Genomic DNA, 18,225 nt, shown 5'->3' on the forward strand with positions numbered 1-18,225 from the left:
AACTCAACAACCAAAATACAAAATGCAAAATACAAATACTTTAATCACTAGAGGAGGAGTAAACAGGTTCTCTATAGCATAACAGAGACCTTGCACAGAATCCCACCCAGGGTTATGAATAAGGACTCCCAGAACACAGACCCTACCCAACCTGCTCAAAAGTTCACACAACCTGTAAACATTAACATGGCATACTTAAGAATGCAACCAAATCGTTATTTAATGTTTTAATAACTAAATTCAGCCTAGCAAAGCATCATGGGAACCAAATGTGCTCTGACGCCACAATGTAAAAACCCTGTTAGCTAAGGGTGTATAGAACAGAATGAAATTAGACCTAGAAAGCACTTAGTAAATACATGTTAATGATTAAAATGTAGCTGAGTAGAATATAGCAATGTAGCTTCTGTTCCTTACAAATACACTTGAATAGAATGATCTGAAAATACTCAGAAAAATAAAAATCTATCACAATTTTACTTGAGGACCCACCTCTGCCTATCAATGCGAGCTAAAAAAAAAAAGGCCGTCTTTGTTTTTTTGCTAGCGCATTACTCAAATAATTATTCCACCCAGAGGACGCTTGAGAGAACAATTGGACCTGAGGACCTGTAAGACCGGTGTTGGGGAGGGTGTGGGCGAAGACCTGCTAGCGAACTGATTCTCAGACACTCAGGAATCCGAGGAGAAGCTCCGACTGGAAGCTTCAGCTCGCTGTCTCCGCTCCTTGTCCGTGTGCATGACCGAAAACTGTCCGGAATAAACACGTACAGCAGAACTAGCGTAAGGATAACGTAATGGAACCTGATGGAAACCTCGGCAAGCACGGTACGCATTCGGCGTCTGAATGACAGTTTACTTAAGTGTCTGAATGAAAGCTTGAGTAAGAGTGAAAGTCTGTGATTTACGTGCTCGGCTGCTCGTCCAGTCCTGCAGTAGTGTTGAGATATAAGACTGTTTTGGGCGATTTTGAACGTTTTTCCCGAGGGTCCGTTTCTGAAGGTCTGCCTTCGTTCCACTGAGGGTAAACAGCACCGCACGATAAGTTGCGCGTTCATCTTTATCGCGATACTTTGCGATAGTGATATCATATAAACCTGCGATATGCAAATGACCCTTTGACAAATCAGTGTTTTTTTATTTGTGCTGTAAAAAACTTTTGTGTTTTGACAGTTATTTATTGAAATCAAGTGTTCAAAATAATGCATCTTTGATCAGTGACAATGTGTTTCTAATACATTAAATATGGCAGTGTGTAGTAATTCACAATATGTGAATGTTATTTTGTTCATAATTTGCGTATGTTTACCTTTTTTGAGGTAAACATTTTATTAATTTGTTATTATTTTGCATCATAAATGCCCATGTTAAGTGTAATGTACTCAAGTGTACCGCACACTTCATAACTTCATTATCCTAATGTTATGTATCTTGTGCATTTCTCAAACCTATTCATGCACATGTTCCCAATGTCCTTGGTGACGTCAGAGCTGATCCTCATCTAATCACGGCGACATTTATTGCTGCACTTCATAATTAAAAATTTAATTATAGCCCTACCATTTATAGTGTAGACTGAAATGTGCAGAACGGTTCATCTGAGGCAATCCACTGGTGCTACAACTCCAGCTGCAGATATTGACACTTAAATAACAGCTGCATAGGGTTTGTCTATCTCATAATTCAGTGTGTTCTGGCTTAAAGGGGAACTCCACTGATTTTTCAAAAATTCTAAGTTAGTAAATGGTTGAGATGTCAATAAGGTCATTCAGAGTGGTTTGGTGTGAAATGCTCTGTTCTAGAGAAACTTACCTATGAGAATTGTTCACAGTGATGGTGACAGGAGTCAGACATATGAAGAGTTTAATGCCTGTAGCTCCCTCACAAAAAGTTAGCATGAAGTGGTTAGATATATCTGCCTGATGTTTGAGACACTGTTTTATAATAGTTTTGTGATAAAGGTTTGGCTTAAAATGTTTTTTAATCTATTCATTTTTAAAATATTCATGGCGGAGGGGTACACACGGGGCATTGTAAGGCAAAATAGTCGCCAAAGAAAACTTTTTTTTTCCGATTTATGACTATTTTACCATCATCAACATAGCATATCACTGTTGTCGGATGAAAACCCTCATATCTCCAAAATGACAACTTCACAGGAAAAGGAAAAACATACTTTACTTTTAATGTAAGTCAATGGAACCACTTTTTTCCAAGTTATTTTGGGTCATTTCCTTTGACATTTAAATACAATGTAAAGAGCAACAGGCATTTTCAAATTATCAAAAACTGATATGACAAAAATGGATATACAAGGTTTTCTTCTGACAGCATATATAAAAACTCACGTGTTGATTCACTGGTGGTTTTGGATAGTAAATGAAATGGCTGTGTATGTGTTATAGACATGGTGACCCCTAATTCCTATCACCAGCACTGTAAAGAAATCAGAGTTTGTAGGTTTCTCTATAATAAATCATGGCACATCAAACCACTCAGAACACATTTATATCTCAGGGACTGAATTTCTCAGATTTTTTTTAAAAATTGGTGGAATTCCCCTTTAAAACTCTCGCAAGGCACATTTTAGTGTTGTTCCTGCACCTGATTCAATGCATCAGCTCATTAACAAGCCCTTGTGAGGTTACAGTCAGTGTTGGGTAGCAAGAAAGCATCATAATGTGCAATACAGGAGGAGCACAAAAGCAAGATTAGGAATTCTAACATAATTCTCAGTGTACCTTTATAAGGACATAGGCAAAGTTGATGATACTCTAATAGCATGCCACTTGACACTTGTCTCACATAGATATTCTGTGTGTTCTAGGTCAATTCATATGCCAAAGGTGTAAGTCTATAAGTATCTATCCTAGAGCGATGAAACTGACAACAGAACTTGAACCATGTCAGATTGTCCATTAAACCAATAGATGGCACCATAATACAACACTACTGAACTGTGCTTAAGGAGGAAAACTGCATTAGATTGTATTGTAGGAGGACAAAACTCAGTAAACAGGCACTGAAGTGAATGTTAAATGCATTCATGGCAGAGAGGTACATGCAGGGCGTTCTAAGGCAAAATAGTCCCAAAAGAATTTTTTTTCCAGATTTACCACTATTTCACCTTTATCAGCATTACATGTAAAAACACAGAAGACACTTGCAGGTTCACTTGTTATTTTGGATAGAAAATAAAATGGCTGCATTTGTGTTATGGCTACATGGAGTCCAGCCCATCTAAACATGGCAATTAACCAAGTTAGATCAGGTGTGTCTGAGCAGGAAAATCTCCAAACTGTGCAGGAGTACGGCTTTCCAGGGCCAGAGTTCCACACCCCTGCTTTAAAAGGCCCATATCCTACATTTGTCTTATTTGTTCCCTCTGAGTTTGTGTGGTTTTATGTACCAAAAAAGTGAATACACAACAAATTTTCAACCTCTCTTTATCCTTTAGAATTAAACAGGGTGTTTTTGTTACTGTTCCTTTCAGACCGATGTATATAATGAGCACTGTTCTGATCGTCTGCCCTGTATTGTACCTCATATAAAAGCAGTACAGGCTGAAATGATCCTCATAACTTAAGTGTGAGTGGGCAGAACTGAACTGTTATAGGCTGAATAGGCGGATGTATGTAAATGTGTTGGTTTTTGTGACATCACAGAAACAGTGCATTCAAAACTGGCTGTTTTTTGCAACTTAGTTTCCATATACAGACTGTAAAGACTCATTACATTTTGAAACTGCTTTTGTGCTCTGTCTAATCTAGCACACTTAATACAACTCAGTAACTAATCAACAAGTTGTTGGCTAGGTCAGGTGTGTAGAGCAGAGAAAACACAAAAGTTGCAGAGCATGGGGTTGCCAGTACTTAGATTGGGAACCCCTGCTTTAAATGGGAATTCCATCGATTTTTCAAAAGTCCTGCATAATTAAATGGTTAAGATGTAAACAAAGTCATTCAGAGTGGTTTGATGTGAAATGCTCAATTCTTGAGAAACTTACATAATCAGGATTGTTCACAGAGGTGGTGATCTGGACCAGACATCTGAAGACTTTATTACCCAAAATGCTAGTAAATACAATACACCATGACTCCATGACTGGGACCTTGTTCTAGTTTTGTGATAAGATTTTAGGTTTAAGGTATTGTCCAGCAAAATACGTCCAAAAGAAAAGGTTTATTTGTTCTCCAGATTTTACTACTATTTAACCATTATCAATAAAATAAAATGGCTATATTTGTGTTCTAGACATGGCAACCCCTGGTTCCTATTCACCACAACTGTAAAGAAATCTGACTCAGTAATTTTCTCTACAATGAACCATTTCTCATCAACCCAATCTGGATGACTTGGTTTATCTCAAAGACTGGATTATGTGAATATTTAGAAAAAATGGAATTACCCTTTAAGCTGTAAAGCAGTGGCCACCGTCTCTGGTTCTGGAGATCTACTTTCCTGAAGATCCTAGTTTCAAAATGGTCTGCTCACAGCTGCTCCAGTTAAAGTTTTGGTGCGTTCCCTGCTCCCAACACACGTGATCCAACTAATCAGCTAGTTTTTAGGCCCCTCCTGAGTTGAAATGGGTGTGTTGGAGCGGGGAAACACTAAAATGTACATGACATGAGGTACTCAATGGCTGCCTACTTCCTATGCAGTGCACTATGTGAAACTGTGGCTTCTGCACTCAAATAGTGCACTGTATCTCCAGTAGGGATCTGTGCAATTCCTTTGTCTCTTTGGTGGATATACAAGCACTGTTTGGGTGCAGAATCCATTATTTCACGGTGTATGTAGTGTATACCCAGGGTAGATGTTATTTGAGATGCAGGAGACTGAGGCATTGAGGACCTATGCCTTAGTGAGCGAAGTGGCAGTGTTAGGTGGTGTTGTCTGTAGGTTGGAATTAAACTCAGTAAAGTAGATCTCGAGAGGGACGGTTGGTGACCACTGCTGTAAGCCAAGGGCATCTACAGCTAGGGGTCGGTGTGGCTGCAGGTTTTCGTTCCAGTTCAGCAGGAGCACACTTGATTCTACTTGTTCATTCAGTCTAACTCAGTGAAACAGTTAATCAAGCGTCCTCCTGCATGACTGGACGTCCCTGCTTCAAGTTGTCCCGTTTCTCAGCCTGGGAGCTCCTCCCTTGTGCAGAATTGGGCAGGTTTCTCATGCTTCTATGAGTCAGAGGGGCTTTAGAAAAACACGCCCCCTGGCTGCAGCTCCACGTCACGGATTTCTATCGTCATGATCATTTTCAGTGTGAAGTAGTGAGTAGGGGTAAGCAGACTTTTCCACCATGTCTGCAGAGGAGACAGCCGAGACCAAAACTCGGGATTTTAAAGAGAATGAGGAAAACAAGAAAGCTGCGCCAAAAAAAGGAAAACTCGCTGGTGGGTAGACTCAAAGCCGTCACGTTTCGACTCTGGTTGGTTGTGTCTGTGTGCGTGCCTGGACTTAAGTTCTCTTAAAACAGAGCTAACGTTACTTTTAGACTGTGCATAACGCTATAACTCTTGAACAGACTGTAGATGGACATCTGTTTTGAGCAGAGTTCACGTTAACAGTTAGTAGTCAGCTATTTAGAGTATCATCAACTTACCTGACCTTACGGGAGTCGCCTACTGTTCTCCACTTCAAGCAAAAGTGATTTCTAGCTATATATTCTTCTTAAAACAGGTAAATGAGCCCAGATTAACTCACAGTTCAACAGTTTAAACTGAACTATCCTGATTTGTTTGTGTTATTCTGACGGTTATAGTATAATTAGCCTGCTGAACTAAGATTACGACAGTTTGTTTCCATGACAACGCCGAACAGTTCGAGTTTACGGGTTTTGAAGCAAATGCAAAGAGATACGTCACTTATTTGCATATTGGGGAACATCTGTTTAAGAGCCGCTTTACTGGGTTGTTTTCTGCAGAAAAAACACTGATGAATTGTACTTTTTTTTTTTTGGACGAATTTAGTGTAGTTAGTAAGTTAAAGTCTATATTATTCAGATTAAGAATTTATGAGTAGAGGATGTACAGGCGGTTTTGTAGTCCACTGGCCTAATCTGATAATCCCTAAGGCTAATTTGAGTCCGTCTGATTCAGCGTTCCGTTACCGCCTGAGGTGTCGCCTGTGGTTGGTTTTTATTGCATTCAGTTCTCCAGTGCTGGTCCCTTAACGCTAATGCTCATTACTTTGGAGCTTTTAGCGTTTTATTAGGCGTTTTCACACCTGAAAGTCCGGAAAGGTTCATGTTTTTGTTACATTGTATAAATTTGATACGGTTAGTTTTAGTGACACTGCAATTTAGCGAACTTTGCATGACACGCCTACGTCCTGTCGTCATCACCTACGTTAGGTGCGTCTCCCTGTACTTGGCAGTAGGCTTGTTCGAGCTGGGGGAGGAGGGCAGAGAAGAGCCGTCCAGTCGGACAGTCGCCACATGAAACCCGCGTTTGCGTTCTTCGTAGCTGATGAAGTGGATGCAGTAGAAATCCCTCTGGTATTGCATGAAATCGAGTATGATGAACAACGAAACTGAAACAACGTTTATTTAATCGTCTGTAAGCTAAACAAAATATTCCTGATCATTGTTGCTGGTTAAGCGTTTGTTTTCCAAATCCACAGTTGTGACTGTAGGTGACACAAAGTGTCAAACTAGTTTCTGTAACATCTGTAAACACATTTTTTTTTCATCATTCATTTATCTTGTGGATTGGTGAAAAAAAGTTTTAACAAACTGTTTTCCATGTTAATGAATAGCCTTAATATTTGTCAGTAACAGTTTAAATTAATAGACCTGAACTAAGTAGTCTGTTTTTCAGGCCTGTCTATTGAATCATTTCACCTGAAAACGTTTGAATAAATAATTCTAAGTATATTCAGTTTGTTCAAGGTAGAATGAGTGAATATGCGTAGCTGCAGTTTGAAAGTGTATATTCATAAATTTTCAGCATCAGTGATGACATTAGTGTGATTAAATTATTGGGGGATAAAACTAAGCTATTATAACTAATCCAGTAACATGGAATACTAGATGTTATTTTATGGATGTATTGTGTAACAGTACTTCAGTAGGAACACCAATGACAGATGTGCCCAATATGAGTCACTAATGAATATTGGGGTTAATATGTACATTGTATGATTGTGTAGAATCTGTGCTTCTTCAGGCACAGACAAAGCAATTATTCAGGCACTGAAGATGAATATTGGCTGTAGGTAATTGAAGATGAATTTCTTAACACAATCATCTTCTGAACCCCACATTGTTTTGCTCTTATATTCCAGAACAGCTTACCTTCTGGTGTTGGTTCTTGCAAAGAAACATAACACCGTGCTCATTCATACAGCTTTATTTATTTATCTTATTTTAAAACATTTACAGAGTAAAAAGAAAAATAAATCAAAGTGCAATAGTAATGTAGTGCTTTTAAAAAACAGTTAAGTTCTAAATCATAAAAGCATTTCAGAGTGCTCCAAAAAATAAAATAAAAAGACAAAGACCATTAAAATTTCTAGAAAAATGTCAAGATAAAGAGAAAGATATGTTAAATTGAAGAAATATCAGGCACTGGAGCCTTTTCATGAAATGATAATTATGAAATACGTTGAATAAGGCATGAAAATAAACTGTCATGCTACTAGAGAGCCTGATAGTATTAGCGTAAATATAGGGTCTTTAAGCTCTACAGCGGAGATTTACATTATAGCTTCATTTTAGAATGAAACGAAACACACGTCACATGTGTCAGCGGAGCTTCTAGCCGATGAGGATTAAGCTCTGTCATCAAGCCATCTCTCAGCTCGCGCAGCTCGTGGGTCTCCTCTTCCTTGTGCTACCATGGCTTATTTTTTTTACCAGAGCTGGTTTATGAGGAGCCCAGCCTCCTCCTATTTCCCCCATTATATCAAAAACATGTTTTATGCTGTTCAGGAAATTTGTGTATTCCTTTAAAAAATATAAAAAATATTTAAGCATTTATAAACCCATTTATTTTGGACTCACTCGGGAGCGCCATCTAGCGTTTGAGAAACCAGCATTTACTTTTGAATTTCCCTTGTGAGTGCACATTATTTAGGACAATTCAGATTCAAATGCACAATTTGTATAATGGCTGGAAAAAGTCTTTTTGACTTTTCATTTCCATTAATGGTCTGACTATGATGGTGGTGGTACTAGAGCTTTAGCAACCGCTGCTAGTGACATTTTAACATTCACCAACCAGACTGAGAATGATTCTGTCCAAAGTGATTCCCTGTTGTTTAGTGTGGAAGTAATTCTTGACGGAATAGGAGAGCTCATGGCTGCACAAGCACTGATGTTACTGATATTGTGACCAACGCTGCTCCTGGAGGAACTTAACAAAGAGATGATTTTGTTAAACTGAGCCATCTGGTTAACAGCTCTTGACTATTTGTAATGGGTGTGTTAAAGCAGTGAAAGCACAAATGTGTGCAGGGCAGTGTCTCTCCTACAGTCCTGTGAGCCTCCGGTCACAGTGTCGCTGACATTGGTGCTGTGCAGCTACAATCTCTCCTAGTTGGTCAAAAATCACTTGTACACAAAAATGACTTTGGACAGAATTATCCTCCGAGGGTTAAAATGTCTTGAGCAGAGGTTGCTGTTGGTAGCTCTGTATAGTAAACAAGCAGCTGGCTCTGCAGCAGTACCACTATAGTTTACTTATACTTTTCCGTCACTTCCTCTTATTTTATTTTGTCGTAGCTGGAGCACGACGATGAGGAAATTGTTTTTCCTTTTTTAATATATCAGACCATTAAAACTATGAAAATGAAATATTGCTTTTCCATATTAACTTTTTCCATCCAATCTACACAAATGCAAACACTAATTACACATTTTGAATATGAATTTGAATTATGCATGCTCACATGGAAAATGCAATTGTAAATACACAATTTAATTAGCATTTTCAAATTTTTATTTGAGTTTGAACAACGTCCAGAATATGCTGCCATAAAAATGCGCCCCAGTTTGACCAGATGAGATCTGATTGTACTTTTCCCGCATAAAAATCACATGAACATGTACCTTGTTTCCATTTTACATTTTTTTACTCTTTCCTCCGTTACAATGCACGTATTTCATCCGGACAAGCTCAGCTTGGATGCTTTCGTCAGCCTCGAGCGCATAAAAGCTTTCAGTTTTGGGGATCTTGACCTGCTAGTCAACGCTCGGCAGATGCATTTCCAACCCCATAATTGTATACGGATAACAGAAACGTATTCCGTTTATACTTGTGTTGAATGAGATCTGTCTCTGACCACCCCTCAATGTGGTTTGAGTGATCTGATCATAATCCAATCACAGTGCATCCCCCAGCATCCACAGACATTCGTCTTCTGTGAAAAGATCACACTGTTCGTTTGAAAGGACGTGTAGCTGTCAAGAAGCCCTTCACTGAGAAAAGAACATTTGCTCTAGAACACCAAAATTGGTTTCACCTTTTAATGTGATCCAATCGCCAAAAACAAGTTAACATGTTAAGTCCTGGTGTGACACATCTGATGTTTTCAAATCAGATCGGAGCCACTTTCATGTGGTCTTAGATAAGATACATATCTGATTTGTGGCTATGCAACCTAAATGAGAATGGTCAGATCGGTATTGGGTTTTGTGGGTTTTGTTAACTGCATATGCACCATCGTTCAGCATTAATGTGGCAGCAGCACCTAAGTGCTACGTCTTGCCAGTAAGCAATGCAAAAACAACGCGTCTGACCCTTTCGCTCTTCATCTTGCTCTAATAATGAACTACTGAAAGCTGCTCGGAGCAAATTATCTTCACCACAAAGTCTTGCTGTGCTGGTTTGTTTGTGGTTCGTTCACATGACTGTATTGATTCGGATGTGCGCATGTGGGACGTTTCAGGACACAGGCTGTTCACATTAATGACATCATAGAAAGATCGGATTTAAGCACAAAAGATCTGAATTAAAAACAATAACGTGTTAGTTATTACACAAAATATTTATGAATATGATACATGAGACAGTTTACAAAAGTTTTGAAATAAAGTTTCTATTTTTAAAATTGATTTTTTAAAAACTTGTGTAGGTTGTAGATTCATTGGTCATTTTCAGAAGTAAATAAAATGGATATATTTGTTTTGCCATGGTTCCTGTTGATAAGTTTATCTATAATGAATCATTTCACTACAAACCACTCCAAATGACTTTAACATTTCTAAATTATGTAGACATCTTGTAGTTTTAGTAGCTACTGTTCCTTCTACTTGAGTAATTACCAGGCCTCTTGATGTCTATAACACAAGTATAGTCGTTTTATTTACTATCCAAATCCACCAGTGAACCTAACCTAACCGTAAGTTTTCTTTGGGTGCTGTTTTACCTTACAAACCCTGCATGTACTTCTCTCTCAAGAATGGATTTTAAATATACATTTTTAGCCAGAACCTCAAAATTATCGTAAAACAGTGTCTCAGGAGTCAGGCAGCGTATTTGTAACCATTTAATGTAATAAATTTCTGTAAGAGAGCTTTTAGAGGCAATTAATTCTTTAGATGTCTGGTTCCTATCACCACCATTGAGAACAATTCTGACTCGCTACGCTTCTTTAGAATAGAGAATTTCACATCAAACCAATCTGAATGACTTTATTTACATATTATACATTTCATAGTGCAGATCATTTGATAGATCTGTGGAATTCCCCTTTTATTCATTTGGGCCTCATGTGATAACCGTCTGGGATTATAAACAGAAGATAGCTACTGTTTCTCTAAGGCTTGTGAAGTTTAAGTCAGGCTTTTGAAGGCTATCATGAACAATACTGTGCTTCAAACAGGAAGTGTTTCTTCCAGCAATTTGATGTTTTGTAATAGCATGTGTTCTGCAGTATGAGTCATTGCATTCTTTTTCTCAGAGGACAGGAATGTGCATGAAGCCTCATCCGCCTGATTCAACTTGTGTTATGTGAGTTTTGTAATATGAGTAGTTGGTGAAAAGGCTGAAATGTTGTTGTCAAGACTGGAGAGGAGTAATGCTTAGACCCATTCTGACTGCCCTGAGATTTAGCTGTTGGCATATCAGCCAGGCTGAAGTAGAGATGCACTGTGTCCAAAAAATGATCAAAAGATGCAGAAAAAAAGGAAACACCTCACAACCGTGCAGGACCTGGTAGACCACCAAACTGTCCCTGTCAGATAAACAGCGCTTAAAACTTTCATCTTTTGGGAGAGAGGAGAAAATCAAGCTCCACTCTTGTTTCAGATCTGAAAAACTCCTCAGCCATCCTTCCACTGTGAGAAGACAACTCAGCATGAAGTCGGAAAGAATGTGTAGCTGTCAAAAAGCCCTCGCTGAGAGTAGGGAATAGACAAAAAGAAGAACATTCACACTAGAACACTGAAACTGGACATCTGAGATGTAGAGTGAAGTTTTATGGACTGAATGTTTGGGATTACTTGGATTGGGAAAAGATGAAAATGCAACCAACTTCTAAGACTGATCTTTGGAGGTGTGGAAAAATATCCCTGCAGATTTCTTTGAAAAACTGAAAATAAGTCTCCAGAAAATAATGGAAACAGAAATAAAGGTGAAGTGTGGACACACTCAATATTGAAAGATGTATATTTATAAAATGCGGTTAGTCAAGAAGCCTTCTCTAATTTTCTGTTAAATATGTTTTCTATTTTTTTCTAATACTGAAAAATTAAGAGCTTGTGTTTAGTGGCTGTTTTGAATAAATTCCGGATGGTTTTACTTTTGCACAGTACTGTTTATGTTGAAATAATGTACACATTTGAAAAAAAGGTAAACTCAGTGGTTCACCTTTCTCATTGCATAGATAGCGTTCTGGTCAGCGGCCGTAGCACAAAAGCTTCCTTGTTCACATTCCACACATAAGTGTTTTTCATTCTGGCCTGACAAACAGAGCTGGTTAGAGCTTGCTAAATCAAAATAACTTATTGTGCATTGAAAGTAAAGTGATTTGGAGCATTGCATGTAAGTGAATCGTCCAAGCCCCTCTTCACCCACCGTGAGGGCATTCATTAATGACCCGTTGGCGCGTCTAGTCTTGCCTGGCTTGATGTTTCAGTAGCAGGGCCAGTCAGGGTTCAGCAGGCAGCAATGGGTGTATAGTAACTGGTTTCTTTTATGTTGTTCTTTGATGTACTTGAAGGATTTGTTGTTTTCAAAGGACCCTTTTACATGTACAAGTACGTTTAGCACCTTTGTGCTGGTTCAGCTCTTGGACTTCTGCACTTTTGCCCACACCTCTTAGTTTGAGTTTGGAGTTTTGGCATTTTATTTTAGTCCAAAACAGACAACAAAAGTACGTCTTTGATTAGTTATCATACTGATCTAATGTTTATATGTCATTAATAAAACTAAAAAAAATTAACAGGAATAATGATGTCTAAATATTCAGTGTAGAGATTCAAACATCTACATTAAACAAAAAGACAGGTTCAAGGAGCCTGTAAACAACAACAACGACCATTTATTTTAACTGAATAAACTGCCTAGGAACAAGAAGCTGATTGGATGTCTGGCCGTTGTGACATCATCATCGTTTGTATTATTTATTTATTTTTACCAATTGTTTGATCTTTCTTCCTGTTCAGTGTTAAATAGTTGTGCTGGTGTATTTTTTCTGTTCCAACTTGTTCCCAGCCTTAAAGGACTGAATGTTTGTAATACATATTGTTTATTTGAAAGAATCTTCAGGTATCGTGATGTTATATTTTTACCATATCGCCGACTCTCACTACCAAGTTCATGTTGTTGACATATTATGTTCTGCAAACTTCTGAAGTCCCAGTTTTCATCTGTTGTGAGCTGATAACATGCAGTAGATGACTGAAGATCATGTTCAAGTGTGTAAAACCTGTTCAGCGTGTTTGTAGCAGTCAGGGCCTGTCTTAAGCAGAGCTTCCTCAGGGTAGGGACACATTTTTGTGTGAAAGCCCTTCCTGATGCTTCATCCCAAAGAGAACTGTGGTGATGGTGGGGGGGTGAGGTACCAATTTCCACCATGATAATTTAATCTGTTCATGTCTAACGACTATATTATATTGAATTAAAATGCCAAATGTTCTGATTTATCTGAAGTGCTGAACTTATGTTATGTTAGATAAGCATCTACCATCTGAATGTTTTGATTGTGTCATTTTCATACTTTTATTCACAATCAGAATGTTCTGTTGTTTTGGTAAAAATCAGTAGTTCCATGTAACCAACAGACTGAATTTAATATTTAACAACATAGATGTCAAGCCTTCCATAAAGGATAAGACCGTTTGTAAAAAATGTAAAAATAATAATAATGATAATGCTTTACAATGACAAAGGCAAATAAAAGTAGAAGCAGAAAACAGAGAAGGTAAAATGTTGAAAAAAGAAAAGAATAAAAATGTAAAACAAAATCTGAAAAAAATAATGCTCAAAATAAAAATAAGTAAGCATAGAAGATAAGATAATGGAATAGGACACAGAATTATGAAAAAAACATTAAAAATCTAAAGGAAAATAAGATAAAAATAAATATTTACTATAAAATCAAGTGATACCATAAAAATGGTAAACAATGCAAATCATATAGAAGACAAAGATCTTGCAGATCTGCAAGGGTTTTCTGAAAAAGCCTATTGTTTCATCTTTTGTATCGCTGTTTATTCTTAGACTGGTTGCACAAGTCACAAGGCTGATTGTTGGTGAACCTGTACTAAGCGCTATGTTTGACAATCAGCCTCTACAGAGATGTTATAAAGGAGGAGACGGGTCACTGGATGAAATATGAATGGTAAAGCTTGTTACGCTTTAAGCTATGTCCCACCCTGCCCTCATTGTGGAGATCTGTGCAGGCGCAGTAGCCAGAACAACCTGTTTTGTGTGTTACTGAGTCAAATGCTGCAAACTATTCATGAGGTTTTTGTCGGATTTTATCAGTGATTTCAAATATGGTTTTGAAAAGGTAGCTTGACTTTCAGTGTCGAGTATTTTGGTCTCTCCTCTTCATTCAAAGAGAGAGAAACCTGGGCCTGCATGGCTGAAAATTACCTAGAGGAGTTTTTTTTAACTGGGAAAGCACCCAGGTAGCCTATAATGGAGCTATACTTTATGACCATAACCTCTTCCTCACATTTCAAATTTGTGTTCTTTTAATATAGCAGTGTAGTTTTGTCCATATCCTTCCTGCACACACAGACAGATACAAATACAGACTTTAGAACAGGTTTTGATTCAAATTAGCAGCATTCACACAGTAATTAAGGAAAGCTGTGCTGACCGTAGATCAGTCTGATGCTGGTGACCCCACCTGACTGCATTATACAGACCACCAACTTTCAGCCAGCTTGTCAATCAGAACTGACGGTAGAGATTTCCGAGTCTTCGCTGTTGAACTGGTGTGTTATTTACATGTTGGTGTCTTTGTTAAACAAATGGGACATGTGTTTGCTATGTGTGAGTTCACGGTTACTATTCCCACATCTCACACTACTGTGTATCGGTTGTACCAGCTGTGGCTCTCTATCCAAAGAGCAAATGCTAAATCCTGATCCATAAAATTCATTCTACACCCATATTTTCAGTGGAGTATTATACAAAGGTGAGATGTTTCAGGGTCTCTCCAGTATGGAATTGGTCATTTTAGCCTTACTCTGAACATAACAAGCCAAAGACGTGTTTGGTGTGCAGTGTTTGCTTCTTTCGCACTGAAGCTACAAGACTAACGTAGCTAACAAGAAATGGAAACCCTCAGCATTAGCATTGTGCTAACTGCAAGCCTAAATTATCATCTAGTTGCCTCAGACTGTGTTGAGTTAAAGGGGAATTCCTCTAATTCTTCGAATAATTCAGTCCTTGATGTAAACAGAGTAGTTTGATGTGAAATGGTTCATTGTAGAGAAGCGTACAGACTGATTTCTTGGTGATAGGAGCAAGGGGTCATGATATCTACAACACAAATATAGCCATTTTATTTACTATCCAAAACCACCAGTGAACCCAGGGAACTAGGCTTCTGAGTTTTTATATGTTGGTTATGATAAAATAATCATAAACTCTGAACTTGTCTTACATTATCCTGAATGGATTACAACAAATGGGTTAAAATCTGTTACAAATGGATTAAAATACATTAAAATCCAAAACTTTATAACAAAACTATCATAAAACAATGTCTCAGACATCAGGCTGTATGTATCTAACCATTTCATGTAATAACTTTCTGTGAGGGAGCTTTTAGAGGTGGACATCTGGTTCCTATCACCACCACTGTGAACAATTCTGACTCGGTAAGTTTCTCTAGAACAGAGCATTTCACACCAGACCACTCTGAATGACTCTATGTTTTAACCATTTAATTATGCATATTTTTTTGGAGATTCAGTACCCGTTACAGTAACATTAATCTTAAATAGTCTTGCTTATGTGGTTTCTGAAACTGTATGGCACACTGTTATCTATAAACATGGACAAAAGTACAGGCTTCAAGATGGTGGTTACTGTTGTTTGTAGCCATGTGCTGTACTTTTGTTCAATTTTATAGATAACAGTATGTCATATAGTGTCAGAAACCACATAAGAAAGAATATTTGAGGTTACTTAATAACTTGACACAGTTTGAGGCAAGTGTGTGGTGATTTCTGCATTCAGTTTTCACAATGCTAATGCGGTATTAGCTTCCATCACTTGTTAGCTACATTGGATTAGCTCCAGTGCAAAACTGAAGAAGCAAACTTTGGACGCACCAAATATGTGTAGAGGATTAACTACGTTTGAGGTACATTTTGGGGGAACTAGTGTAATTTTGATTTTCTGAACTGTAGTTTTAAAACGAGCAGTTTTGAGTCTAAAGGACTGGGGGGTGAAAATGTTTTCAAGACAAACAGTGAACTTCCAGTCCCACAGAGTGGCGTCTTGCCCAGTTTTGTAGTTTACGGAGGCGTTCCTGACGTCTTCAAAGCCTCGCTCAGTTCCTCCTCCCAATACTCGGGTGCTCATAAACAGCCTCTGTGGTGGGAGCATGTAAAAAATGTCTGCAATGTTGTGGTTGATTCCACACCCCTGAGCTGGAGGGCTTACAAGGACTTGTAGTGTTAGCGCACTTGGGCATCTACTACATGGATCCAGAAAATGCTGGTTGGACCGTTTTAAAATACGTAGCAACTAAATTAAAAGTAGGTTTTCTTTGTAAATATGTGGTTTATCTTTGTTTAATGTTTACAGTACTGCACAAGGTCCAATTTTGTGTAGAGGAGGAGTCAAACAGTTCAGTCAAAACAAGCTAAATCAGACTGATAAGGCGTTCTTTTAGTGTGTAGTGCCAGTATGCAGAAAGCATAGTTTCATCAACTTTATTAATGCATCTGCTACCATGATACAGTGATATATGAGGAAAAGATTGTGATCGCCCATTTCTCCCCTCAGTCCAGCTAGGAAAACATTTGTCTTCTATGATGAACTACAGTAATTGTCATTTCGCATACAGCCGCTCTTCAATAGAGACTAAACAGTGCAGCAGAGAGAATGATACGATAGTGAAATTGTCTTCATACCACACACACATTCTTTGTATTCTTTTTATCGTGCCAGACGATTGTGTACTGCCTTTGTTTTGTTCACTTGTGAGGAGCTCGTGGCAAGGCTGCTTGAACTGGAAGATCATTACCCAGAGAAAGGCATGCTGGGTTTTAACGCGGAACATATTTTTGAGGAGCTCTGTGGAAAGTTAGCTGATGCGCCACGCCCTGTTCAGACAGTCGCAGTCGTCAGTATTAAGTTTTATAGTTCATGAAAAAGCTGTAAGGACTTTACTTTTTGACAGGAGATGTGTTTATCAGTACTGGGAATGCACAATATGGACAGAACATCATTTTGTGACATGCTGAATGCTATAAGCTGGGGAATATATTTAAGGGCAATTCTACCAATTTTTCAAAAATTCTGCAGAATGAAGTTGATGTGATGTAAACAAAGTAATTCAGAGAGGTTTGATGTGAAATGCACAGTTATAGAGAAACTGAGTCAGAATTGTTCACTGTGGTGGTAATAGTAACCAGATGTCTGAAGAGTTTAATTGCACTAATGATTATCCCCAGCACATCCAGGCTTCCATTCCTCACTCCTATAGCCTGCGTTACTTTCCTTGTAAATTATCAATAGTGAGCTTTAGGATGTGAGAATTTAAAGGGGAATTCCACCAATTTTTCAAAATATCAGAATAGATGTCCCTGAGATATAAACAGAGTCATTCAGAATGGTCTGATGTGAAGTGGCTCATTGTAGAGAAACTTACAGACTCTTTACAGTGGTGGTGATAGTAACCAGGGGTTGCCGTGTCTACAACACAAATATAGTCATTTTATTAATTATCCAAAACCACCAGTGAATCTACATGTCTTCTGAGTTTTGATCTGTAATGTTGATGATGGTAAACATCATCAACAATATGGATGATGGTAAACATCATCAACATCAGGCATGTATCTGACCATTTTAGGGTAAAAACCTTCTCTGAGGAAGCTTTCAGAAGCATTAAACGCCTGGTTCCTATCACCACCACTGTGGACAATTCTGACTCATCACACCAGAGAAAACGTTTCCACTGCTCCAGAGTCCAGTGGTGGTGCTCCTCCAGCAGGCGCTTGGCACTGCGCACAGTGATTTTAGGCTTGTGTGCGGCTGCTTGGCGATGGAAACCCATTTCATTAAGTTTCCGACGCACAGTTGTTGTACTGATATTGCTTGTTTTTTGTCACCCACTGATGAGGTGGCATCCTATGACCGTGCCATGTTTAAAGTCACTGAGCTCTTCATTACATCCCATTGTTCTGCCAGTGTTTGTGGAGATTGCATGGCTATGTACTTGAGTTTATGCACCTGTTATAATTAGCAATAATTAGGAGGAGTGTCCACATACTTTTGGCCATGATGTGTATAGACTGACTTTGTTACTGCTGAACAGTAATCTTGATGGTTTTGTGCATGTATCTACAGGTTTGGAGGGTGATGTGGACCTACAGTTCCTGCTGCAGGGAGGGGAGCTGACCAAGGTGAAGTCTGACTCCTGGCAGAAGAAACGTTTCTACAGGCTGCAGGAGGATTGTGAGACCATGTGGCATGAGTCAAACAAAATCTTCAAGAAAAACAACACCTGTGAGCATTATATTTGACTATAATATTTAAATGTAATAGCATAATATATATAATATATAATTAATTACACAGGTAGTTCTGT

At 38.3% G+C, this 18,225-nt stretch overlaps 1 protein-coding gene across 4 annotated transcripts in view; it reads left to right on the forward strand.

Annotated features, from left to right (window-relative positions):
- The first annotated feature begins 540 nt into the window (after positions 1–540).
- plcd1a (phospholipase C, delta 1a) overlaps positions 541–18,225 on the forward strand; it is a 43,886-nt gene continuing 26,201 nt past the window's right edge. Inside the window, exons 1-2 of one of the 4 annotated variants that reach the window (XM_036558014.1) lie at positions 541–828; positions 17,985–18,143. In XM_036558014.1, coding sequence (XP_036413907.1) covers positions 798–828; positions 17,985–18,143 — 190 coding nt within the window. In that variant the 5' untranslated portion in view covers positions 541–797. Of the gene's footprint in view, positions 829–5,252; positions 5,394–6,375; positions 6,497–16,045; positions 16,166–17,984; positions 18,144–18,225 lie in introns of those variants that run through there. The other 3 variants (XM_036558013.1, XM_036558015.1, XM_036558016.1) reach the window with 3 other exon arrangements.

Source organism: Colossoma macropomum, unplaced genomic scaffold (genome assembly GCF_904425465.1).
Source record: "Colossoma macropomum unplaced genomic scaffold, Colossoma_macropomum, whole genome shotgun sequence".
NCBI lineage: Eukaryota > Metazoa > Chordata > Actinopteri > Characiformes > Serrasalmidae > Colossoma > Colossoma macropomum.